The following is a 27,814-nucleotide window of genomic DNA, read 5'->3' as shown; positions in this document are numbered from 1 at the left end:
GGTCTGAAGGATGGCAGTTTGTTGAGCGTGGATTTCTGGATTTTACGGGTAGGTTGGGCACAGGGCAAGTGCTTGATGCTGTAGGCATGAAGCATGATGGAAGGTGTAAAACTAAAGAGCAATTTGACGCTATAAACGGAGGATCCTGAAAGAAAGATGTCCAGGGCCACAATATCTGGGGCATAGGGAAGGGAAAGCTAGTGACCTACATATAGCATAAGTTTCTCATTGCCAAATCAGAACAAACGTTTCTGTTTCATGTAGATGTGGAAAATAGCCTAGCATATCAACATACAAGTTAAGGTACAATGGCTTCACTTATATACATGGTATAGGCCAATAGGATCTTCATACCAATGAGGCGGCTTCAAGTTTGATGCGGTGCTGCACCGTGGGAGTTGTTCAACAGCTCCTTGCTCCTTGCTCACTTACTCTTTCATCCTAGAATGGTTTTCTTGGTGTAGGTGCTCGGTTCTCCATCGATTGTAGTCTTTGTTTAAGATGAAAAACTTCAACCTGATACACAGAATAAACAGTCAGATTAAGATTCCATAACAGATGCAAAGTGTTTAATGTAAACAGCCAGCCAATTTCATCCTAATTCATAGCCATACCTGGAGCTGGAATGCCCTTGCTCGTTCTCCAGCTAGAACTCCTCTAGTTGAATGCAGCTCCTATATTCATTATTCAATAACCAAAATTGGTGGGTCAAAACAAATCTTTCATGTAACATAGTTATATCTTGGCTCAAAGATGATTACATCAAAATGCAGCATTTAGAAATATAATACCTTCTGGGTATCATCCAAAACAGCCTTGAGGAAAGCCACATCATGCTCAAGCCTCACATTGTCGGAATGAACAATACTTGAGAGGTTGTTAGCCTCTTCTTGGGCAAGTTCTACACCAGCTAGCTTGTCCTTCAGCAACTCTATCTCCTTCCCAGAGTCTGCTAATTTTTTCTCAATCTCCTGTCGGCTCTTGAGAGCAGAGGATAAGTTTTTCTCTGCAGCTTCTCGACTGGCCAATGCAGCAGCCAACTGTCCTTCTAAAACCCCATTCTTTCTTATTAGTTTCTCATAATATTGGTACATACTTGAAGGCGCTGATAGTGCTCCTGGTTTTCCATCACTTTCTGGAAATAAGGCATCATTGTTGTCAACTGGAAAGTTCCCAAGTCCATGGTTGTGATTTGAGTTTTCGAACTCATATGCAGAGAGAATGTCCTCTGAGTAAAGTCTACCTCCATGAATGTTAGTTTGTACTGCTGATTCAGATTGACTATTTTTCTTTTCCGAGGGCTGAAATCAACACAACACAACATCAAATCATAATGTCAACTACAACAACAAGGAACAGAATAATTTCTGAAATGACAAGTTCCATTATTCTTTCCCCTTTTTTTTTTCCTTCAAACTTCAGAATTTTTTTGATCATGAGGTAGTCAATAATAAATAAAACTTAATGCAGTGTACCTGCAAGAGAGAACTTTCATCTTCTGAACCCTTTGTCACCTTAACAGCAGTGTTGTATTCTTCGTCATTATGAAATTGTTTCCGAAGTGACACGTTACCAGGAACAGGATTTGCATCGACAAGCAAGGATTCTGACAAGGATTTTCTTCCAGAGCCATGTTGTTCGATTGCAGATGCCAGATTTTGTCTAGTAACTGAATTGACTGAGCGCTGGGAAGAACCATTAGTTAGTTGACTAGCCAAGCCATTTGATGATGGGAGTTTTTCAGGCAGCAAAGTTCCAGGTCCTTTGCTGGGAAAAGATCGACGACTCGTAGATAATTCATTCTTTTCCATGGTTAGTACTTCAACCTGTCACAAAACATCAGAGGGCAATAAGGCACAAGGCTAATGAGAGAAAAGAATCAACTAAAACAAAAACATGATTTCTTAAGAACCTGATTTGATGGCTCCTTTCTGGATCCCCCAAAAGCAACAAGAAAATCCTTTTCTTTGTGCTGCACATGCTCTAGGCTGAAACCCTGAGAATACAACATAAGAAAAATGGTTAAGGTAAGATTAAATGCTTAAGTTCATGCCATCATGGGATGTGCAACCAATTATGTTGCTCCCTGATATATTTGTAAAAGTGAATGTTGCATACCTTATTGGTAGTGATTGTAGACGGAGGCGATGCAATGGCCAACGACCACACAAGTTTCAAAACATCAAAGATCAGAGTCTCCGCATGTCCTGGAAAGGATTAGGAAACCAAAAAGTATAAGGGCTTCTACATCAAAATTATGCACTTCACTTCAAGAATGTATTTCTTGTATTTTTTTTCTTTTGTTGAAAGCTTGTACAAAAAATTCCTTTTCTTTTTCCTTTAGTGAAATTCAAGGTCTAGAGGGCACTTTCGTGCGTGGCATTATAGAAACATTCCAAAAAGCTCAACCATGTCTTAGTTACGAGGCTTACTTTTTTTTCTGCTTCCACCACCAACAATATACCATTTGGTTCCACACAGGACTCCACAGCAACCAGCTCTAGGTGATGGATGGAAACCTCGCTTTTTTATTCTTGACCATACCATCTGAGAAAAAAGCCCATCAGTATATCACAAAATAAGAGTTTAATTCTCAACTACAAAGAGTTGATATGTTTGACCACACAGCCCAGTTTTATAGGAAGTGTAAGAATTACAGAGCATTCACTCACCGTTTCAAAGTCAAGTGAATACAAATCATTCAAAGTCTTGGATTTTGATGTGCCTCCAAATACAAAAAGAGTTTTGTCATCATAAAGAGCTGCCACATGGTTGGACCTCGGAGATGGTCCCGTTCCTCTGAATGTATATCAATTAAGACATTTAGAACGACATAAAAAGAAAGGTTAACATTTTTAAGGCCATGTAAAGAGGAAAGGTCTCAACCAAATAAGAAGAAACCAGAAAAGAGGTGCGATTGTTATATTCGGGTTTCATCAGAGAATCACACACAGCATGGCTAAAATCACTCACGTGCAATGAAGAGGTAGCCATGTCAATGACTTCAGATCAAACATATGTAGATCATGCAGTTTTTTTCTTTTAGCATCTTCACCACCAAAAAGGATCAATACAGAACTTGCCCTGACTACAGTGTGACCGGTACGAGCAACCTGCAGTGTATAAATATGAGGAAAGACTACCAATCAATATATTTCAATACTCAGCAAAATTTTCATTAAATGACTGATTTTAAGTTCCAGGCAAGATAGTCAAGGATAATCTAGGGTGATGAACAGTTTCTTAATTTCTTAACGAATTGGTACCAGAATCAAAACTTGAGCAGTCAGGTTATAATTTCTACAACTGTAAGGTCCAAGTCAAAACACCAGTTCATTGGAGAAAAGAAGAGAAAGAAAAAGTACCGGTATATCACCCTTTGCTTCCATATGAGACCAGCATTCTGTCTCAGTGTCAAATGCCCAAACTGCATAAATGAAAGAACTGAAATAATTTCATATACGTACAAACCAAAAGCAAATACTTCATAAGCTTTAAAGACGGGAATGTTAACCTGAAATTTTGTCACTCCCAGGTTCAGTCTTTCCTCCAACCAGGAGTGCCTTTTTCCCCCAGGAAACCTAGATAAGAAAGAGTATAACTTTCAAAGGTAAACCAACCTGATTTACCTAGACCTAAGTTATGATATAGAAACCTACTTTAGTCCAAGTCTACAGCAAAAAAAAATGCAAACGTATTTATGGTATTCTTTCAAGTTCATAGCTAGCTTCCTACAAATCCTAGCTATACATTCCAACCTGTAGGCATCTTGATATCCAATGTCTTCTAGAGGAAGAAACTCTACCCCATATGGAAATGCATACCAAACATAAGATAACAATAAGATTGTACCAGTTTGTGGCCCTTGCATGCAGGGATCTTTAAGGGCAGACTGCTTGGTGACAAGTAAAGCTTTGACAACGCTGTGGTCCATGTAAAACTGTCAAAATTGAGCACCTGAAAATGGAAATGGCAGCTTAGTGATTTTCAGCATGAATATGCACTAATGTAGTTATCTAATAAAAGCCGATATCTACTTGATATCAAATAAATGACAGAATCATTATCCTACCTGTACATCGTCTAGCAGTTCACTCCCTGATTCACCACCAACCACTATCATCTTATTCCCAATTACAGCCGCCGCATGCTGTTTTTGGAAAAGAAAAACGAAGGTTTAGCTACCGACACCACCACAGACACAAATAAACCGAACCCGTTTACCATATAAATTTTACATTGAATCGGGGCTTAGGCTTGTCTCCAGAAATCGACAACACCATCCAATTCTCGGAGCTCCCCATTGTGGAATTACTAATCTCAGGAGCAGAAGGACACTGGCAATCAAGCTCATCAGAAAGACTACTTGCTGGCGCATCAGAGTCATTCTGCCAAAATCAAAATGAGCTCAGCTCAGAGCAGGGAATCATTGACATTTGAAACTAAACCCATACACAAAACAAGCTATTAAGAGCCTTACATTGGAGCTGTTATTTCGTTTCGGCTGTCTTATGGGGCTTCTAGTTCCCTGAGTAGAATCTGAGAGCTGGACTTTCAATCTAAGTCAACACAATCATTACAACTTTTATCACAATCTCATTCTATAAATCCTTCATCATAATTTATATCAAAATTTCAACTTCCACTAACTGACATTGTATAAATTACATACGAATTACCAAAATTCACTGATAGAGAAGATTGGACTCACAAAATCAACAAAGGGCATGCAACATTTTCTAGTAGCAACAATAATAAATAAAAACGAAAACTTTATAGCTCAAACAAGACAAGCTCACCGTCCAATCTTCATGCGTTTGCGAGAAAAACCGAACATTTTGGTCAACCAACAACTTCAACTGCACCAGTGAGGTCTCAGTTACCCTAAACAACCACAAACGTTAGCTTCCTTAGCCTAAACCTCAAACTCAAATTCCTTAACTTTCAGACACAAAGGTACATTCTTTAGCATAAGAACCACAAACCCATGAAATTATTGAAGCAGTGAGGACAGAAAAACCAGATTTTAAGTGGGTAGGAGCAGTTCTCCTTACCTTAAACTTTGGTGGCCGAGAAAACCAAGGAAACTGAGAAGACTGAGAGAGGGAGAGAATCACGAGCGACCCAGTTAGCTAGAGTGAGCTGGAAGCCTGAAACTAGTGCAAGTAGAAGCTGAGGTTGTCTTGTAATGCATTGTAGGAAATTTCACCAATTTTTTCGGTTTTACTGTTCATTAAAACTAGAAAATGAAAACTACTGCAACAGTAAGAAAAATAATAGGTGGGAGTTCTGAATGGGTTAGAGAGAGAGCGGGGTTTAAACATTCGAGGTAGAAGAGGAGAGGAGACATTTATTGGCTGCGGCAGGATTTGTAAATATGTGTAACAACTAACAAGTGTTGGGAACGGAGAGATCAAATCGCTGTGTTATCCACGTTTCTCTTCAAATGAATCTTGTTGGCTACATGCAGGGGACAAACTTTGGACAGCTGTTAGTGATACTAAGGAGATAACTAGATAAGCTGTTATGGACTTTGCTCTTGATTCCAAATCAGCACTTTTTAAAGCTAGCTTCTAACATTAGCACCTTTCTTAAAAAATAAAAATAAAAATAAAATAAAAAATAAAAAATATTAACGCATGTAAGTTTAAGAGGAGTGAAATTGTCACAAGCATCTCCAGCAATACAATTAAATTTATTGTTAAATTTGTCAACATTTAGATTTACAACATTAATTTTTGAAATTTTGCTCCAGCAGTATTGCTAAATTGTATACATTAGCTAAGTTTTAGTTAATTGTCTCTAAAAGATTGATAAATTTATCAATTTTCTCTATCAATTTCCAAATTTATCAATTTCTTAAGTATACTGCTGGAGCAAAGATTCATTTAAAAATTGATAAATCTCTAATTTTTTTCAATTTATCAATACTGCTGGAGATGCAAATATAATCCACACATCTTGACTCACATCAAAATTATCCATGTTTTAATCTTTTCAAGTTGTTAATAAGAACATTTTTGGTCAGGAGTAGTATATATAGCAAGGTAATTTGGTTCTGATCATTTTGCTATAATCCATAACTATATAATCTCTTCTAACTTTCAATTTGCAATTAATGAGAATAGCCATAATTTAGACTCTAAAGTGTTCTTGCTCTCTACTTTAACAAGTTTTGCATTTCCATTTCCATTTCAATAAATCTATAATTCCTATTAAAAAGATTGAGTTGAAAAACAAGACATATTTTTTATCCTCTTTAACTGCAAGGTTAGCTCAATGTGGTTCAGTTTGTCCTGCATCTAAAAATGTTCAGTTTAGCATGCCTAGCATTCCTCAAAATCAAGGTTTGTATAATTGTAGCTAAATGAATGGGAATCATGTGTCATCTTGCATGCTAACATATGTTGCTGCTCAAAATCCTAGAATGTGTAATCCCTATGGTTATAGTCTGGGAGTGGAAAGTATTTTTCAAATTCTCAAGCTTATAGTAGTTATGCACGTCATATTGGCAAGTCTATGAATCAAAATGTCGTGTCACAAAATTGTGGTTTATAGATATATTCAGTCTAATATGCTTTCTTCTGTTGGTAATCATGGTGTCACTCAAAATGGGATCAATCTATTTGCCTCTTCTGATTTTACTAATGTGCATCAGTATAATGCTTCCCCTGCAACCACACAATATGGATTTTAGTTTCACCACATAACAATATGACTGCTAGCAGTGGTATGGTTGTACCACCCATATCAGCTAACTCACCAACTCCATTAGGTTTTGTTCCATAAAATAGTGACAACGCTTCTCAACCTCCTTCTGATACTGAATGTGATGGTTATTGTGCTGGTTCTCTGACTCTTGAAATGGATGATCTCAAGGAATACTCCTCTGCTCATGTTATTGAGCCTTGTGTTACTACTCCAGTACTGACAGATCCATCATATGTGGCCAAGCCTTCACTCTTACTATCACAGGAACAAATAGAATGTATATATAAAGCTCCAGGATAGTATATATATATGTAGCAGAATCTGGGAAGTTTCACAGGGGAAGAGTCAGGCCACTCAAAACATTTGAAGCAAGTTTAGAAACAAAACCAATAACTTTCATATCACCTACGACTTTGTCTGCTTCCATATCTACTCAACATGTGCCACCCTCCAGTGATGCTTTATTATCAAGTCTATGTCTTGCCCTGTCAAATAAAATTGTTTCTCGGTCAAGAGTTATCACTTCAACGAAGGTATCACACGAATGGAAAATAATTCATACTGTTAGAGATCGTGATGGGATGCCGAATTTGAATTATTTTAAGTTGTTGAACAATCGTCAAACAGATTGTAAGCAAGCCTGTGTGTTTATGAGTTTGCGGCGATCTCATCCTCAAATTCCTCCAGGTTGATATATTGTTTCCAAAAGAACTCTGCTGCAAACCAGTTCTTGGCTCCCCAAATTAGGGGTGGGCATAAAATCCAGTAATCCTGAACCCGTCCCGAAATTTGTCGGGACGGGACGAGATTTAAATCTCAAAACGTCAGGCATGTTTTGTCCCGTCCCGTCCCTATACAACGGAACGAGACACGAGACAAATAATTTAAGTCCCGTTTAGGCCCATTCTGTCCTGACTATTTTAATGATTGATTTTTTATTGATTAAGATATAATTTGAGCCTTTCATTTAAGTGTTTTGATCTTAGCCCTTTGTTTATTTAAGTTATTAGGTTATCCTTAATTCAATAATAGTGATGTTTAATACTTTAATTTGTTGATTGTTGTAGACTCTTTTCTTGCACCCTAGCAGTGATGACAGGTTTAGAGAAAGTAAACAGTGTAAACTCTCTTATTACATCGTGTTGCACTTGTAAATATGTTGTAAGTACTTGTTAATACTTAATAGAGTAGAGAGCACTATGAAAATATGAAACTCTTTCTTTTGCTTACAAGTTTATTTTCAACTTTTTTTATCCAGAACTGGGCCCGTCTCATCCTATCTTGTCCCGTCCTGACCGAAATAGGGCTCGGGTGTGATGAAATCTAAAAAAGGCAAAACTCGTCCTATTCCGTCCCGATTTTAATGTCCGGGAGGGCTATGGGATTAGCTATATCCCATCTCATGCCCAGCCCTACCCCAAACACTAGTTTGAGGGCGGGTATTAAGAGTATAGGCCCAGTCCATATCCGCAGTCCAGTTTATATTTATCAACTTGGAGAACAAGTCAAACTCCACTGCTTACCAGCTCTATATATCTACCTCACTTGTACCGTACCTTTTCTTTTCAAGCTAATAAAGTTTTTGTATCAATAACCAGAATTATAAAACATTGTTCTCTCTTCTCCTTTTCTTGCTTTCCTTGATTTGAGGATATGTAGTTTTTCATTCATCAAGCTATCAAATTTTTTATTATGCCAGTTTTTTAACAACGATTAGCGAAGTGTATGCAATTCCACCTTTAGGGTTTTATGAATCGTGAAAGGTGCTAAGCTAAGTTAGAGGAAAGAGAGATTAATTACAGGTTTGTGAGGAACGTAAAGGGTTTAGGGTTAAAAGAGTGATGAGATTTGATTTTTGTGTGTGTGTGTGTGTGTGTGTGTGTGAGTTTTGGGGTGTAAGAGACTAAGGGAGGTGTTTAAAGAGCAAGATCGACAATGTATCAACAAAGCATGCAATAAGCCAACGATAAAAGGCAAGTGTATGTAATGGCGTCACTCTTAGGTTTTGATAAATCGTGAAAGGTGCAGCTAAGTTAGAGGAAATAGAGATAAGAGAATGGAGGTTTGTGAGAGAGTGATGATCGAGGTTTAATACGTTTGTATCTTTGGGGTATGATGGAGGTGTTTATTATAGGAGATGGGAATGCAGGGGCTACAACGTACAGATAGAAGCTAGTTTAAGCGGTTTTGAAAGTAAGGAAAATAAGAATGTTTGATTAGATATTGTGATCGATAATTAATTACTTGACTACTCTACAAAAGTTGCATATATAAAGGAGAATAAAACTCTTGAATGGACTGCATTATGCATGCACACATTGTAGAATCTTTTGCATATCATACGGAAATGAATAGAGACATGTCCTTTGTACGGCTTCACATTCTTATCTTAACTTGTTTCCATCACATTTCTGTAACTGGTTTATCATTTCTTCCAAAGTAGATCTGCAGGTGTCTCGATCATTGTCAACGATGATAGTGTTTATATGGAATTTCTATCGTATCGATCAGTCTCTCTATTCGATCCGCTGCTATCTACTGAGTTGGAAACATTAGTTGGATTTATCCAACTGGGACCTCTTCTTTTTCTATCTACTGGATTCGCATCAATTCTCCAGAAGGAAACAGAAAGCAAGCTGTTGAAAATAGAGAATTGCACAAGCATACATACATGCAGTGGGATCGAACCTATGGAAGTTAGGTTTTGTATATCTGAACGGATCTGAAAGCATAAGTGCAAATATATGTACGTATGTACATGAGTTTTAAGAAACCCTCACTTTTGATGACAAAATCCAGAGCAGAAGATAAATCTCGTACATGGAATGACAAAGGTAGATCAGTGCCCATATCTGTGAGGTCCCCCAATTTATCCTCTATATCTTGCCGTGTCAATTGCTAGCCTTCCTGTACTACGTACTGTATGTATGGGTATACCGTATACATATTCTTTGTTAAGATGTGTCGTTGGAAAATACTTTAGTAAATTCGATATATTGACCACCAAAAGATATAAAATGGCCCAACTGGGCGGCCAAGGGTCAGCACTTTAGGGTTCCTTGACCCTAAATCACGGTTCCAGGAGTGAAACGGATCATGCATATGCTGAGAATGTGAAATGCTGCAACACATGTACTTCATATTGAAACACAACTAATTTTGAAATATAGTTAATTTGCCTAGGTTATAAGAGCTCTACCTAGCTATTGTTAAACTAGTTTTAGATATGATGCTCTCATGGTATCAAATAGTAATTGCCAAAGAGCGTCACACTAGCTTGTTCAATGTCACCTAATATAAGTTGTTCACGTAACGTCTATGACTTGGAATATATATCCCCGTATAAGAATGCATGTGGGTATCGAGAATGTGGAATGTATTTTGCATTGTAAAAGAACATTTGTAAGGCTTTTCAAATAACATGGAAGGAAAATAGTCAGTTATATATCTTATTATTTGATTCCCTAATATGTTCTTTCAGTTTAAACTGTTGACTAACCTGTTTTTTTTTCAAAAATTGCCTAGCTAACTATCACTACTATGTCATATGCATGTCTCTAATAATATTTAATTGCAGCAGCAAGGTTTAGTTTGAAAATGCTCGAGTACTCGTAGAGGTTGGAACTTAGAAAGTCTTTAATTGAAGCAATAAAATAGCGTCCATTAGAACGAAAAAAGAAAAAAACGAAATCTACTACTGTCTACCACAGCTCATGCATGCACTGACCTCAAATCCTAGAAGACCTATACATAATGAAGTTTTTTCGCTCAAATTTGGGGTTTCAGTTCAAATTCTGAGGCTGTATCTATCTCAATGGTAAATTGGAACAACACACTATAACCTCTATATATCTTCATGCATATAACTCATCGACCAGATTGAATATTGCATTTGCTGGCTGCTGCTAACCTAGCTAATATATAATTAAGACGTACATGGTACATATATATACAGCTCTTATGGTATATAAGTCGTTTACCATTTACTTAAAAAATACCAATACATTATATACACCGATCGAATTGAACACAACGTCTTTGATAAAACAACACTATCATAGGATTACAAAAAACCTATGTAGTCTTGGACTCTTATTGATATATGAACTACTCTCACATATTATGTCATATATATTATTATCAATCCGTCACTTACATCTCTCGTGCATATCTAATTAATATTCTTAATAGCTTGCTTGTCATACAAGTATACTTAGTTAACTTGATGGTTTGATTGATCAAACCCATAATGCGCCAACGCGCTTAAGCATGGGGATTAAGGAGCGTTTAAGATGAAGACTCATGACTTCATTGGCTCCGCCAACAAATTCACCACCAATGAACACAGCCGGAACAGATGGGCTGCACCGGAGCCTCAACAGAGCTTGCTCTATTTCTTTCCCTCTTTGCATCTCATCAAGCTCATGCACTGCTGGGTTGACCCCAAAATCACAAAACAAGGTCTTGATGGTGTAGGACATGCAGCATGAGCTCTTGCTAAAGATCACCACAGGTCTCTCGGAAGCCAACTTTGTCACCACCTCCATTGTGAAATGTCAAGACAATGTGAACAAAGCAACGAGGTAACGATACGCAAAACGTATGCAATGTCACCTTTAGGGTCTGATGAATCGTGAAAGGTGCTCAAGTAAATTAGAGGAAATAGAGATCGATTGGAGGTTTGTGAGGAACGTAAAGAGTGATGAGGGTTTGATTTGTTTGTGAGCTTTGGGGTGTAAAGGAGGTGTTTATATAGGTGATGGGTGGGAGTGCATGGATTGGGCATTGCAATTTGTAGCCACAAACAGATAGAAGCACGTTAAAGGGCTTGTGATAGTGAAGTAAGAATGTTGGATTAGATATTTGATTTCACACATATTTTGATTGATCGATCTAATTGACTACTCTGCAAAAGTAGCACTGAGGAGAATCAAACTTGGGACAGCATCATCCTGCACATTGTCGCATATTTGCATACGGAAATGAATAGAGACGTTTCCTTTGTACGGCTTCACAATCTTATCTCTTAACATATGTTTCTCGATCTATAATTGCTTTCTCCTTAGCTTTCTTCCTATGTAAGATCTGCAGGTGGCTCATTTTCGATAATGGCCTGGTTGGTAGTGGATTTTTTTGGGCTTATCGATCTTTCTATTCGATCTGCTGCTAGCTGCTATCTACTGAGTCGGAAACAATAGTTGGATTTATCCAAATGGGACCTCCTTTTTCTAGGATTCGCATCCAACTAATGAAAAGTGAACAGAAAGCGAGATGGAAAATAGAGAATGCATATTATAGAAGAGCTCAAACCTAAGGAATGGTAAGGTTTTGTAAATTAGCACCATCGAAAAAAGGTTTTGTAAATTAGAACACCTATACTGTGTCTGTATACATGAGCTAAGGTACCTTCCTGTCACTGATTTGATGACACGTTCTAGACCAAAAGACAATTCGTCGTACATGGAATGAGAAAGGCAGATCAATATTGCCAAATGCATGAGGTCCCCCGATTTACCCTCTATATCTAATTTCGTTCATGTCAAATTAATGCATGCGTTTCTGTGCTAGTATATTGTGCTAGTGTATCTATATATGCGTATACATATATATTCTTTGTGAGAAGTCTTGATCAAAATGCTTTAGGGAATTCAATTCATCACCAAGAGTTTAGCTGGCCTAACGAGGTGGCCAAGGGTCAGCATCGTCTTGGGGTTCCATGACCCTAGCTAGAACACGGTTATCTCCTACTCAATTAGACAATTACGTACTACAGTATATATGAAGGTATATGCAACTAACCGGACATGAAAATCATGCATGCGAATGTGAAGAGTATTCTCAACAGTTATTTAGATTTTCGAAATGTGAATCATGCCAATTTTTTTGCATAATTGTTGAGATTTTAATTTTATGCATAATTTCACCACACGTGAACCAATATTAGCTAGTTGTTTGATTACCAGTATTAGGATGTTATCCTCGCGAAGAGAAATTACGAATTTACCAAGAAGATAATAAAGATTTTAACTCTCCATCTATTTTTTGTTTTTACCAACATGGGTAAAGGCCCAAAGCTCAATATTTCGAAGTTATCAGTGTTTCAGTTTGGAAGGATGAGTGGCAGAATTAAAACAACTTAATTTGACAAAAGGCTAGTAAGTCCAAGTATGAAAACCTAGCTAGAGTAGTATGTTGGCTCAAATAAAATTTAGATTCTCAACTGTTACTAATTAAATAGAGTCCAAAATTCTATCACAAGTAATGCACCATCACAACACAATATTCTTAACTCTTGAATATATAGGGATTTGTCGGGTCTTCTGGATTTTTCAGTTTTGTTAATTTCAGTCATTGATGATAGGAGGATGGTTGTGTTATTCTTTATGGAATTCCGGTTGAAATACTAGGATTAATTTCAGTCATTGCACCCATCTCATTTGGAATTGGAGAAACTGTGATATCTCTTCACAACTCATCATTGCATATTGCTAATAACCAAATCACCAATAATATTATATTATAATGTGTTTAACACAATTGTACGTCATGGTGTTTCAGAAAATAACACCAGGCCTTACATGTGTTACAAAACAGCCATTAAGAGTAGTACTTAGTACTAATCAAGTAGCTATAGTTACCCTTATTTTGAAAACAGAACTCTCACTTTCTCTATATCTTATATCTCTTGTGCATAGCTAGCATTCTTATTAGCGTGCTTGTCATGCAGGTACTTGGTTTTCTTGATGATGAGATTGATCAAACCCATAATGCACCGACGCGCTTAAGCATGGGGATTAAGGAGCGCTTAAGATGAAGACTCATCACTTCATTGGCTCCGCCAACAAATTCGCCACCAATGAACACAGCCGGCACAGATGGGCTGCATCCGAGCCTCAACAGAGCTTGCTCTATTTCTCTCCCTCTTTGCATCTCATCAAGCTCATACACTGCTGGGTTCACCCCAAAGTCGGAAAGCAATGTCTTGATTGAGTGGCTCATGCAGCATGAGCTCTTGCTGAAAATCACCACCGGTCTCTCGGACGCCATCTTTGTCACCGCCTCCATTGCTAGCTAGCAGCTTTCTTCCAGTAAACAAGGCGAAAATGTAATGACTCGAAGGCGAAGTGTATGCTAATTGGTAAGTGAAATGTGTTTAGATTCAGAGGAAAGTAGAGCTTTCAGATGAATGTGTATTGGTGAGGTGTTTGATGTGTTTGTAAGTTATGGAGTGCCATGGAAGTGTATATATAGGAGATGGGGGAGAGTTGATTGGCATTGTCTAAAAGTTAAAGGGTACGGTTTTGATAGAGAAGGAAAATAAGAATGTTCGATTTGATTTTGTCATTACACAAACTCGATCGATCATTTCTAGAAAGCTATCCAAAAGTTGCACTAGCTAAGAGAATCAAAGTTGAATGCACGTTGTCGAATTTCAACATACGGATATATAGAGACGTGTCCTTGGTACGGCTTCACATAAATTCTTATCCTAGATATGCATTTTGTTCTTCGTTTTTGTTTCTCATTTTGGTGTTGTGTGGCTTATTATTTTACATCACTTATCTATATAGAGACAACTGCTTCATTTCTGTTGGTAACGAGGAAAACGATTCGCATGCTTATTTCGATATGCTTAGTATCGTAAAAAAAATAAAAAATAAAAAAATAAAAAATAATAATAATCAGACGAATCAAGTAAATTTAGGTTAGTATTCCATTAGTAATCATTAATACTTAATAAATTTGTGCTCATGAAAATTTGATATGATCATATATAGATCTGCAGGTGTTTCATTTTGTATCTATAGCTATTCTGCAGCTAGAATATTTTCTGAGTCGGAGAGAATAGTTGGATTTATCCAATTGGGACCTCCTTTTCCTTCTTGGATCAAATCCAATATGAAAAGGACACAAAGCAAAACGCTTGAAAACAGATCGAAAATTGCATGTGTATGTACACTGTATTACATCCTATATACTGCTATTGATAGCAGAACTAGCTAGCTATTTATATTGATCGAATTCTTGATTATGTTTTGTAAAGAGAAAATTTTCAATAATCTAAGAAAATATTGAATATATAAGCTATAGCTAGAGAAGCCATGTCGATGACACGTTCCGGAGACAACACCCTCTTTGCGTCTTACATAGAAATCGAAAGGAGCAGATCGGTGCCAATAAGACCCAAGTCATCCTTTATCTATCATTATATCTTTTCCTGTCAATTGCCTATTCTTAATACTCTAGGGTTTAAGTCATATATTTCGATGGAAAAGACTGCAGGACTATATTCCCCATCAACTGGAAATCCCCTAATTTTATTTATTTTCCAGCTTTGCATCACCACTTTTCGAATATTGGCCACAACTGTACACAGAAGATCTCTGCAAAATGCTTTGGGGAGTTCTATCTCCCCAGGGATTGATTTAAAATGACCCCAACTGGGAGAAGCTAGAGATTGGAAAGGCTTTCAGTAAGGCTCCTGCACCGTAAGAACCAGCTGATAAGAGAGGGATAGTGTCATAGTGTAAAGGAGGTAAGCTAGTGTCATAGTGTAAGTTGGAAAAAGAATGATATATCGAATGTCAACTTTTTAGCTTAATTTACAGATAAAGAATGCGAGGACGGATCGTGGCATCACAATCTAAGATTATTAGGGTTTTTCTGGTTTGGTGAGGGCGTGAGGTACAGACGGCCTGTACAGATTCTCAAGCTCTCACTGAAAGAAAAAATTAAGACGCATGATCGGAAGATCGAAAGGGATGAGGCAAATCTCATATGTGTGAACTGGAGCTACTTAACAATTAGTAATTATGGCTTAGAAACCTATCATGCAGTACACGTAACTAATTAATTAAGTTAATTAACTTCCTAGTTCCTATTTAACTTGTTTTGCCCCGATATCTGAGAGGAACTTCTTTAAAGTTTAAATTGAAAACCAAGAAATGTCACCCCGACATATAATCTAATAAAACATATTTAAACCGAAGGAAATCTTAGATATCATTTGTTTGATAGCGTGTTTAAGTTGGTATAGCGAATTCTGTAATCTACAAATCATCGTGTTCTTTTCCCTTCAACTAGTACTTACGCACTGAAGTCTTGCTTTCAAATATTCATATATGTAGACTTCCATCTTTTCAGGCTTACTAATTTCACATCCATCTTTGCATACGGAAGTTAACAAAGACGTGTCCTTTGTACGGCGATTCACCTTCTTATATATCTTGTTTTATGTGCCTAAATATGTGCATTCTTTTCGATCTTTCTCTCTTTTTCTTGTAGTGAGCTTGTAGCAAGGCCTTAACTTGAGGTCATTAAGTTCTTGGCATATCTATCATTATCCTGCAGCATATATCTGGTGGATATCGATGATCGAGTTGGAGAGGCTAGCTAGTTGGCTTTATCCAATTGGGACCTCCTTTTTCTATATGGATTCGCTTCCAATTCATGAAAAGGGAAGAGAGAAAGTTATATACAAATGTTGCATATTGTGGCTAATTTCATGGAAATCATAAGCTACAATCCAAGAATATGATCATGATTGTTCATAGGGTTTCAATTATTTCTTGTGTTTCAAGGAATATAATACAGACCCAATATACGTAATACTAACGGTGATTTGACAATGTGAAAATTAATTTTTAGGTTCATCATTGGAGATAATAAAGAAGTGTCATCTCCATCTCGCTCAATGACACGTCCGGCAAAAACAACACTACGCACATCGACGGAGAAAGGCAGACTCATGCCATACATATGAGGTGAGGTCCCCAAAGTTATCCTCTATATTTACCATGTAGATAGGTATGTAGTTGCCTTTAATTTAGTCCAAATCTAGCTACAAATGCAATTATTTATTTAAAAAAAGAAGAAGTTATTTCTGAGTCGACATGGTTAGACTAGACTACATCATTCAAGAAATCCGAGTACATGATAACATGATTAGCAAACACTACTGGATCTGTTTTGGTTAAATATATTAACACATGCATTAAGCTTTAAACTAGCTAGGGGTGAAATTATGTTGGATTGCAAAGTCTGATTTTTAAGATCCAAAAATAATAAATTTTACACAGAAGAAACACTCAAAGAACGATCGACTAATATGTACAGTTTGATTCCTTAATTATGTATGAAATTTCAATTTATATATAGAAGAAAAATAATTTCAGTTGATTCAGAAGTAATTACTAAATAATTCATAAAAGTTAAGTTGGACTCGGAAAACTCTAGATGATGCATGATATATATGTCATCGATCGTTGAGTGCATGAATATTGATCCCCATCAATTGAAAAGCAGCTTTGCAATAGGAATATATATTGGCATGTGATATTGATCCATATCTGGTTATATACGTGTATATATTCTGATCTGGGATATGAGCTCGATCTTATATATGCAGATTGCAGAATACGTACTTTCTGAAGGAACGGCCGACATGGCGGCATAGATCGATGTATAAAATGGCCCGAACGGGAGGCCAAGAGTCGGTCTTATATTTTTGGGGTTCTTGACCGTACGTTCACTGATGCTCTATTGTACTACTTGCATACAAGGGCAATGCATATGCAGCCATGGGTCGTACGTATAACACTCAGAAAAGGTCGATATTCTCTCCAGCTTAGGTACCCAAAGTGTCAATGAGAGGATGTTCACTACAGCACTACTAGAATAAACCATTTATTTATTTATGCGATGGAATTTTACCATTACAGGAATGAAGCCAGGAACGGAACCCAGGAACGGAACCAAGAATTAGAATCGGTGTAGGCTAGAGTTATCTTACGTTGCCAAAGGAAAAATTTCTTTAAAGTTTAGCAGAGACTACTCTAATATGATGGGATATCTCAAGTACATAACACTTGTTAAAACACGGTTCTATTATGCTATTGTTAATCTGAACTTGGAATATTACTCATAATGACAATAGTTTTATGAAAATATGGATTTAATTTTATGAGAACTTTCTTGGCGTAAAATTTTGATATTGATCTATCACTAAAACACAACTCAGAAAAAGAAACATCAAAACAACTAAATAAGGAGCTTCTGAGCATACTGAGCTCTGATATGGGCATGTTTCTTGGTTTAAGTCTTACTTATTGATGTATAGAGACAAAAGTTAACGAGTTGTTTATTGTTCTACTGAACTTAGCAATAACATAAAGAATATATCGACTCCTTTGGTGGTATAAGAGAATAGAGAACTTTGAGTAGTACGTAGAAGTTTTTTTGTTTTTTCAATGCATGTTAGTAGCAAGGCTTCGATGTATATAGAGGGAGACCGTCCTTTTTAAGGCAGCTTGTTATAGCATGTATAAATATTGAATTTTTGCCAGTCTAAAAATTGGGGGTAGGCTGCAGCATACCTTACCCTACCCCTGGTTCCGTGCCTGAATGAAGCTCAGCACATATAGACACACACACAAGACATACACACCATATATACCTAGAGGGATTTATCCAATTGGGACCTCCTTTCTCTATATGGATTCGCTTCCAATTCATGAAAAGGAAACATGCATAGAGAGAAAGTTATATACAAATGTTTGCATATATGTGTTAATTTCATGGAAATCATAAGCTACAATCCAAGAATATGATCATGTCTGATCATAGGAGTTCCATTATTTCTTTTGTTTCAAGGAATAAAATACAGACCCAATATACGTAATATTGATGGTGATTTAAAAATATGGAAATTTCTAAGTTTATCATTAGAGATAATAAAAAAGTGTCATCTCCCTCTCGCATAATGACGCGTCCGGCCAAAACAACACAACGCACATCGACGGCGAAAGGCAGACTCATGCCATACAAATGAGGTCCCTAAAGTATTGATGTGTATGTTGTTGCCTTTAATTTAGTCCAAATTGTTATTTCTGAGTCGACATAAGGTTAGACCAGACTACATCCAAGAAATCCGAGTACATGTTTAGCAAATACTGCATCTGTTTTGGTTAAATATATTAACACGTACATGCATTAAGCTTTAAATTAGGGGTGAAATTTTGTTGGATTAAAAGTCTGATTTTAAGATCCAAAAATAATAATATTCAACAGAAGAAACAAATAAGTGCCGAGCAAACACCCCAAGAAAGATCGACAAATGTAAAGTTTGATTCCTTATGTATGAAAGTATGAAATTTCAATTTATATAGAAGAAAACTAATTTCAGTTGATTCAGAAGTAATTATTTATAGGGGGATTTTCACATACACCTAATTTTGAAGAGTGGTTTTAAATAAAACCCACATAATATTCTTTTCTGATAGACATCTAAAATGTATCAATTATGATACATATTATATCCTATTTTTTCTAAATTTTACACTATTGTCACCATTCAACTATAACATATAAACATAATAAATAAGCTTAATTGATGTTTTCTTAAATACCTTGATTATAAGTTTTTCTTTTAACACTAACATTTTTCAATTAATTTGCAAGAATCATGTTGTTTTCTTTATTTTTATGAAAAAATCTAGGTGAAATGAATACATTCTATGATCTATACATAAGGTAAAATATAATATAAATAAGATATCTGATTATTTGAGTAGAAAGAAGAAATTATAGTGTTACCGTAAGCCCTAAGCCCTAAGCCCTAAGCCCTAAGCCCTAAGCCCTAAGCCCTAAACCCTAAACCCTATACCCTATACCCTAAACCCTAAACCCTATATCCTAAACCCTAAACCCTATACCCTATACCCAATTTTGGGTTTCTTCTTTTTAGGTATATTATCATATCATGTCCTACTTAATAAGTATATTAGTAGGTACATTAGAAATGTAAATATTCTCTCGATCAAGATGAGAAATGATATAATAATATACCTAAAAAGAAGAAAATTAATCAAAGAACAAGAACGTGTACCTTACAATCAGACATTTTTCGACTATGTAGAGAGACACCAAATGTGAGCTTAAGAATGAAAAGAATCATTCTATTACAAATGACATACTTCTATATATAACATATATATACACTCAAGTTAGTAAATAACAAAGGTAAAAAATTAAAGAATGTAATTGATTATGATAAAGTTAAATCCAACTAAATTTTAGCTCAATATTTGAGTTTCAAATTGATGCTAAAATTGAGAAATATACCAAATTTAGCTTTATATCATCTGAAGGGCAAATCAGAGAAACTAAAAAAATGAAGAAAACTATTAATTATAGACATATGCTCTATATAGTAAGTTTGCTTATGTGGAGTGGGTGTAAAATGAAAGAAAAATATGTATGAGTTTATCTTAAAAGAGGTCTAGTATTTTGGGTTTTAATCTAATTTTCTCTTATTTATAATTCAATATATATATATTATATATAATATATATATATATACGTGTATATATTCGTTGGGATATCTATGAGCGAGCACGATCTCATATATGCAGATATTGCAGAGAATACCTAGCCACTGCCTTTGTGAAGGAACGGCCGGCATAGTTGTATAAAATGGCCCAAATAGGAAGCCAAGGGTCACCCTTATATTTTTGGGGTTCTTGGCCGTACATTCACTGATGCTCTATCGTACTACTTGCATATCAGGGCATGCATGCATTAGTGTGAAACTAAATGAGAGATCTAGCTAGAGGGATAAGGATAATCATTAAAGGATGGAGGTGGCTGGCTGGCTAGTGTCATAGTGGTGTGGTATGAGTTGCATAAGAATGTCAACTTTTTGCTGCTACCTTCAGCTATAGAGATAAAGAAATGCGAGGACGGATCGTGGCATCACAATTATAAAAATTAGGGTTCTTCAAATCTGGGTTGGTGAGGTACAGGCGTACAGTAGTACTACTAGAGGCCCCTGTACAGCTTCTCTCCATCGTCATCTTATTATTCCCATCTCAGAGACAAAAAGAGAGAACGAAAACACCACTTTCGTGCTTCCATTTGCAGAAACGAAACAGACAGAATTTATACTACTTCAGAATAAAGATCACTATCCAACTACGTATTCTGTCATCTCTATTATCGAACAAAATAATATATATTGATCATTGGCTTGCTAAAGCCTATGGCATCACTTAATCATTCTTTATCCACAGACTTACATTCACAAATATCGTTCTGAGATGCTTGCTTCATTGGTGCAGCTGGTTTCTTCTAATGAAAAGGGGGTTAATTAAGGGTTTATTATCTCAATAATTGATCGATGTTGACAACAGAGGTCGACCAAGCTGCAATTTTAGCAGTATATGAATGTGGTAATCATGCATAGTATTCGATCGAATCTTTGTAAACGGGGAATGGCAGCCCAGTTACCTAGCTGTAACTCTGAATACAAATTCAAATATAGTTTGATAGATGTTAGCAAACAAAATTATTTGAACTAGCTAGGCTATACTAGTATTGAAAGAAATAGCCTTTGCCGAATGGGCTGACTTGATCGAGCAACATAATTATAGTTCCTTCACGCCCCCTTTACTTAGATAGCTAGTTACTCTACTGATATTTCAACAAATAGCAGCGAGATTTAGCTTGACATTGATCTATGTGTTGTTGAGTAATGCTCTAATACGCATGTTAAAACTCAATTGGTATATAATCTGATATGATAAGAACTAACTGGAGGCCCTAACCATTTAGTGTAGGAACTATGCGTAGTTAGAGTTAAGCTTGAACCTTACATGGTGATCGAGCTCTTTAAGCAAATACCGTACGTATCCAAGTTTTGTTTCAAGGAGTACGTCTCTGGTGTACTACTAGTCAACCAGTTAGTGTGTTAGAGACTCGATCTAATCCTCATTATTCATTCTCTTTAGTTACTTCGCTCCCTCATTCTTTCCCAAAATCCATATTTTACAATTATAATCCATCAAGTTTTTTAAACCCTAACCTTCATTTACTTACAGTTCTTTGATTGCAGTTATATGTTTCTCCTGGTATCCATAAGTTTATACAAGATCATTTTAGGATTGGTTTTCTCAAGATCATTGATGTTTCTCCTGGCATGGTATCCAATATGCCTATCAAAAGTAATCAGTGATAGTTGGTTAATTGGACGTAGATGGATGGCAAATAATCTGGTGCATATTGAAACTGCAGACACTGCAGACCAAATAAACTCTAAGATTATCCCATAAAAGATTGTTCAGTCGACAGATACAATGAAAGAGAGTATCAATTCGGATCGATATTCTAATACTCACACACCATTGTCAAGGTATTTGAGAAAATAACACCAGGCCTTACATGTGTTACAAAACAGCAATTAAGAGTAATACTTAGTACTAATCAAGTAGCTATAGTTACCCTTATTTTGAAAAAAGAACTCTCACTTTCTCTATATCTTATCTCTCGTGCATAGCTAGCATTCTTATTAGCGTGCTTGTCATGCAGGTACTTGGTTAACTTGGTGATTAGATTGATCAAACCCATAATGCACCAACGCGCTTAAGCATGGGGATTAAGGAGCGCTTAAGATGAAGACTCATCACTTCATTGGCTCCGCCAACAAATTCGCCACCAATGAACACAGCCGGCACAGATGGGCTGCATCCGAGCCTCAACAGAACTTGCTCTATTTCTCTCCCTCTTTGCATCTCATCAAGCTCATACACTGCTGGGTTCACCCCAAAGTCGGAAAGCAAGGTCTTGATTGAGTGGCTCATGCAGCATGAGCTCTTACTGAAGATCACCACTGGTCTCTCGGACGCCATCTTTGTCACCGCCTCCATTGCTAGCTAGCAGCTTTCTTCCGGTAAACAAGGTGAATATGTAATGACTAGAAGACGAAGTGTAAGCTAATGGAAACGGCCGGTTGGTAAGTGAAATGTGTTTAGATTTCGGAGGAAATAGAGATTAGAGCTTTCGGAGGAATCTGTAATGGTGAGGTGTTTGATGTGTTTGTGAGTTATGGAGTGCCATGGAAGTGTATATATAGGAGATGGGGGAGAGTTGATTGGCATTGTCTAAAAGTTAAAGGGTTTTGATAAAGAAGGAAAATAAGAATGTTCAATTTGATTTTGTGATTTCACAAACTTTGATATCGATCATTTCTAGACAGCTATCCAAAAGCTGCACTAGCTAAGAGAATCAAAGTTGAATGCACAATGTCGAATTTTAACATACGGATAAAAAGACGCGTCCTTGGTACGGTTTCACATATATTCTTATCCTAGATATGGTCCATCGATCCTTACCTTACTGCCATATATGCATTTTGTTCTTCGTTTTTGTTTCTCATTTGGTGTATGTTGCTTCATTTCTATTAGTAACGAGGAAAAACGATTCGCATGCTTTTTTCGATATGCTTATTATCGTAAAAAATCACACGAATCACGTAAATATAGGTTACTTTTCCTACTAGGGTGTTATATTCCATTAGTAATCATTAATACTTAATATATTTGTGCTCATGGAAATTTGATATGATCATATATAGATCTGCATGGTGTTTCATTTTGTATCTATTCTGCAGCTCGAATATTTTCTGAGTCGGAGAGAATTGTTGGATTTATCCAATTGGGACCTCCTTTTCCTTCTTGCATTTGATCGAATCCAATCATGAAAAGGACACTGTTTTAAATCATATACAGCTATACTGCTATGTATAGCATAACTAGCTATTTATATTGAAATCTTGATTATTTTTTGTAAAGAGAAAATTTTCAATTATCTAAGTAATTATGAATATATAAGCTAGCTAGAGAAGCCATGTCGATGACACGTTCCAGACAACACCTCTTTGCTTCTTTCATTATATATTTTCCTGTCAATTGCCTATTCTTATACTCTAGGGTTCAATACATGGTATGTGAGTCATCTCGATGGAAAAGACTGCAGGACTATATTCCCCATCAACTGGAAGCCCCGGCCCTAACTTTATTTATTTTCCAGCTTTGCATCACCAATTCGAATATTGGACACAATATTGATGGGAACGTCAAAAGTATACCTAATATATACAGAAGATCTCTACAAAATGCTTTGAGGAGTTCTATCTCGCCAGGGATTGATCTAAAATGGCCCCAACTGGGAGAAGCTACAGATCGGAAAAGCTGTCAATAAGGCTCCTGGACTGTACATCGATCACAAGGTTTTAATATAGATATGTAAGAACCTGATAAGAGGGATAAGATCTACGTTATGAACTAAAAGGAGGAAAGCTAGTGTCATAGTGTAAGTTGGAAAAAGAATGATCGAATGTCAACTTTTTAGCTTAATTTACAGATAAAGATTGCAAGGACGGATCGTGGCATCACAATCTAAGATTATTAGCTGGTTTGGTGAGGGCATGAGGTACAGATCCTGTACAGATTCTCTAGCTCTCGATCACTGAAAGAAAAGATGCATGAGGAAGAAAGGGATGAGGCTCATCAGGCCCTTTCCTGTAGCTTTCTTTAACGTTGCTTTTCTAGATACCAATACTCAGAACACTATCTCCGCCCAAATCTTAATGCGGATCATGGGAAAAAAGAAGAAGAAGAGGAATAGAAATCTATATACAAGTGTTCATTAATCATTTTCTGTTAGCGAACCAAATCAGATCCCTAGCTAGCTGCTTGCTAACTGCTACGGATGCATATAATGATCATCCACATATGTTTAATTTGTTCCATCAACGTTTACTATACAAACATCTTATTAAGATTGGCGGTGATTCGTGCTTCTTAATTGGTGCTGGCAACAATTCTTGTCAAATCACTCAAATGTGTCACTTGATTCTATCAGCACATGCAAAGTGTTTAAGAAATTGAGTTATGAACATGAACCCAGTCCAATGGCAGTTACCATCTCCATTAATTCATATCTGCGTAAACAACCCAAGGCCCTCCGACAAAGGTGTATGTTCTCAGTCCAAGGGCAGCACAATATTCTCAGAACTCAGAAATACAGTGTTGAATCCCAAGTCCTAAATAGAAATCTGTACTCAAATCACAATATAATTCTTATAATTTAGGAATCTTACGATATTATTTTCCCCTCGTGTTTCGTGGTTCAATTGAAATAGCAGGACTGCAGAAGGCAAATCTCATATACACGTGTGAACCGGAGAAACTTAACTATTAGTAATCATGGCTTAGAAACCTAACATGCAGTAATGTAACTAGCTAATTGAGTTAATTAACTTCCTAGCTCCTATTTAACTTGTTTTGTGCCCCCATATCTGAGAGGAACTACTTGAAATTGAAACCCAAGAAATGTCACCCCGACATATAATCTAAAACATATTTAAACCAAAGGAAATTTTAGATATCATTTGTTTGATAGCCTGTTTAAGTTGGTATAGCGAATACTGTAATTTACAAATCATCTGTGTTCTTTTCCCTTCAACTAGTACGTACGCACTGAAGTCCTGCATTCAAATATTCATATATATAGACTTCCATCTTTTCAGGCTTACTAATTTCACATCCACTTGGTTTAGATAACACATCATAAATTCATGAGGGGAGCTGTCTTTGATAATGAGCTAGCAATGCCATCTAATTACTTTGATATATCCTTATTAGTAGAAGTTGAGAACATCTCCTTGTAAGGTAATGCCTTGATTAAATTGAATATCCTTCATAGGCATATATGCACAACTCAACATGAAGTCTTTGGAACTGCGAGCCTTACTACCAATTATGCATACATGTATTGATCTACATTGCATGAGAAATGTAATAATACCAACTTGGTTAACATATATATATATATATATATATATATATATATATATATATATATTCTCCTTCCCATACCAATACTGAGTTGAACACAAATATCAACCCCTTCAATTGGTGTTTGGGAAAATAACACGAAGTACATTGGATCACAAAAAGGCTAATAACCCTTTCAAGCTAGTAAGAGTACTTAATACTAATTAAGTAGAAATAGTAGCCTTATTTAAAAAAATAAAAATAAAATCTCTCACAGGCTCTATATGTCATATATAATTATCCCACACTTAATCTCTTATGCATGCATAACTAATTAAGATTCTTGACAGGAAGTGCTTAGCTAACATGATGATGACGACTCATGACTTCATTGGCTCCGCCAACAAATTAAACCCACAATGCACCGACACGCTTAAGCATTGGGATTAAGGAGCGCTTAAGATGAAGACTCATGACTTCATTGGCTCCGCCAACAAATTCGCCACCAATGAACACAGCCGGAACAGATGGGCTGCACCCGAGCCTCAACAGAGCTTGCTCTATTTCTCTCCCTCTTTGCATCTCATCAAGCTCATACACTGCTGGGTTCACCCCAAAGTCGGAAAGCAAGGTCTTGATTGAGTGGCTTATGCAGCATGAGCTCTTGCTGAAGATCACCACCGGTCTCTCGGACACCATCTTTGTCACCGCCTCCATTGCAAGTTAATCGTCTTTCGGTAAGGTCCAAAACAACAATGTATATATCAAACAAGGCAAAGTATGTAATGCTAATGGGTGAGTAACTGAGAAATGTGGAGCGTGGAGTATATGGTTGCAGTACGTACTAGTTATACTTGATGAGGTTTTGTTGGAGTGAGTTTTGGGGTGTCTTGGAAGTGTTTATATAGGCGATGGAATGGGGGTGTGGATTGGCATTTGCTCAGAATCAGATAGAAATTAAAGGGTTTTGAAAGTGAAGGAAAACAAGAAAATGTTTGATTAGATATTTCACAAATGGATGTATATATCATTTGTTGGAACTAAATCCCACACATGGAAGAAGAACTAAAAGTGGTGGTCTTTATAAGGTACTCTCCTTGTGACTAATTAAATTGATGTAAATGCTTGATTGAGCTTGGTGGGTTTTCTGTTGGGTTTTTCTAATAGAAAATAAACTATATTTATATATAGACATATATATAGTTAAAAGATAGGCGAATTTCTGTCTTAGGTCACTGTTTCGCAAGCCTCTATCTGTTTAAGTTAGTAATTTCAATTTCATATTTTTTATTGTTTGTAATTTCAATTTGATTATTGTGATTTATATAATATTTGGGTTCGAAGATATTGGATTGGTTATAACATCATTACTTGACAACGATCGGATGCACTACAGAGATTAAAGTTCGAATGCACAACTTCGAATCTATGCATACGGAAGTTAACAACAACGTGTCCTTTGTACGGCGATTCACCTTCTTATATATCTTGTTTTATGTGCCTAAATATGTGCATTCTTTTCGATCTTTCTCTCTTTTTCTTGTAGTGAGCTTGTAGCAAGGCCTTAACTTGAGGTCATTAACTTCTTGGCATATCTATCATTATCCTGCAGCATATATCTGATGGATATCGATGATCGAGTTGGAGAGACTAGCTAGTTGGATTTATCCAATTGGGACCTCCTTTTTCTATATGGATTCGCTTCCAATTCATGAAAAGGGAGGAGAGAAAGTTATATACAAATGTTGCATATATGTGGTTAATTTCATGGAAATCATAAGGTACAATCCAAGAATATGATCATGACTGTTCATAGGGTTTCCATTATTTCTTGTGTTTCAAAGGAATATAATACAGACCCAATATACGTAATACTAAATGTAATTTGACAATATGAAAATTAATTTTTAGGTTCATCATTGGAGATAATAAAGAAGTGTTATCTCCCTCTCGCACAATGATGCGTCTGGCCAAAACAACACGACACACATCGATGGCGAAAGGCAGACTCATGCCATACAAATGAGGTCCCCAAAGTTATCCTCTATATTTTCCATGTAAATTGATGTGTATGTAGTTGCCTTTAATTTAGTCCAAATTGTTATTTCTCAGTCGACATAAGGTTAGACCAGACTACATCATCCAAGAAATCCGAGAACATGATTAGCAAATACTGTATCTGTTTTGGTTAAATATATTAACACGTACATGCATTAAGCTTTAAATTAGGGGTGAAATTTTGTTGGATCCAAAGTCTGATTTTAAGATCCAAAAATAATGTAAAGTTTGATTCCTTTTGTATGAAATTTCAATTTTTATCCAAGAAAAATAATTTTAGTTGATTCAGAGAAGTAATAATTAATAATTCATAAAAATTAATTTTGGACTCGGATAATTCTAGATGATGCATGATATATATGTCATCGGTCGTCTGTCATCGATCTCATTCTAGAAGAGTGCATGAATATTGATCCCCATCAATTGAAAAGCTC

At 36.3% G+C, this 27,814-nt stretch overlaps 5 protein-coding genes across 5 annotated transcripts; all 5 read right to left on the bottom strand.

Annotated features, from left to right (window-relative positions):
- LOC101299756 (acyl-CoA-binding domain-containing protein 4-like) lies at nt 1-4,837 on the bottom strand. The gene is made up of 16 exons (XM_004296762.1): nt 4,800-4,837; nt 4,481-4,559; nt 4,239-4,388; nt 4,073-4,150; nt 3,853-3,957; nt 3,515-3,581; nt 3,366-3,427; nt 2,974-3,113; nt 2,673-2,799; nt 2,433-2,547; nt 2,119-2,207; nt 1,913-1,996; nt 1,462-1,826; nt 792-1,281; nt 615-674; nt 1-516 (listed from the first exon to the last, which is right to left on the bottom strand). Exons 1-16 carry the CDS (start codon nt 4,835-4,837, stop codon nt 442-444), a joined length of 2,124 nt encoding a protein of 707 aa, XP_004296810.1. The 3' UTR covers nt 1-441.
- A 5,925-nt stretch (nt 4,838-10,762) lies between these two features.
- On the bottom strand, nt 10,763-11,258 carry LOC101299464 (monothiol glutaredoxin-S2-like). Its single transcript, XM_004296761.1, has one exon. The coding sequence runs from the start codon at nt 11,256-11,258 to the stop codon at nt 10,950-10,952; it is 309 nt and encodes a 102-aa protein (XP_004296809.1). The 3' UTR covers nt 10,763-10,949.
- A 1,946-nt stretch (nt 11,259-13,204) lies between these two features.
- On the bottom strand, nt 13,205-13,912 carry LOC101299174 (monothiol glutaredoxin-S2-like). Its single transcript, XM_004296760.1, has one exon. It carries the CDS (start codon nt 13,774-13,776, stop codon nt 13,468-13,470), a length of 309 nt encoding a protein of 102 aa, XP_004296808.1. The 5' UTR covers nt 13,777-13,912; the 3' UTR covers nt 13,205-13,467.
- Nucleotides 13,913-22,103: 8,191 nt separating this feature from the next.
- Nucleotides 22,104-22,412, bottom strand: LOC101298880 (monothiol glutaredoxin-S2-like). The gene has a single exon (XM_004296759.1). It carries the CDS (start codon nt 22,410-22,412, stop codon nt 22,104-22,106), a length of 309 nt encoding a protein of 102 aa, XP_004296807.1.
- A 2,950-nt stretch (nt 22,413-25,362) lies between these two features.
- LOC101298593 (monothiol glutaredoxin-S2-like) lies at nt 25,363-26,179 on the bottom strand. Its single transcript, XM_004296758.1, has one exon. The coding sequence runs from the start codon at nt 26,037-26,039 to the stop codon at nt 25,731-25,733; it is 309 nt and encodes a 102-aa protein (XP_004296806.1). The 5' UTR covers nt 26,040-26,179; the 3' UTR covers nt 25,363-25,730.
- Between the last annotated feature and the right edge of the window lie 1,635 nt (nt 26,180-27,814).

This window comes from Fragaria vesca, linkage group LG4 (assembly GCF_000184155.1).
Source record: "Fragaria vesca subsp. vesca linkage group LG4, FraVesHawaii_1.0, whole genome shotgun sequence".
Classification (NCBI taxonomy): domain Eukaryota; kingdom Viridiplantae; phylum Streptophyta; class Magnoliopsida; order Rosales; family Rosaceae; genus Fragaria; species Fragaria vesca.
Note: the sequence above shows the minus strand (reverse complement) of the source record. Positions and strands in the feature narration are given on the sequence as shown.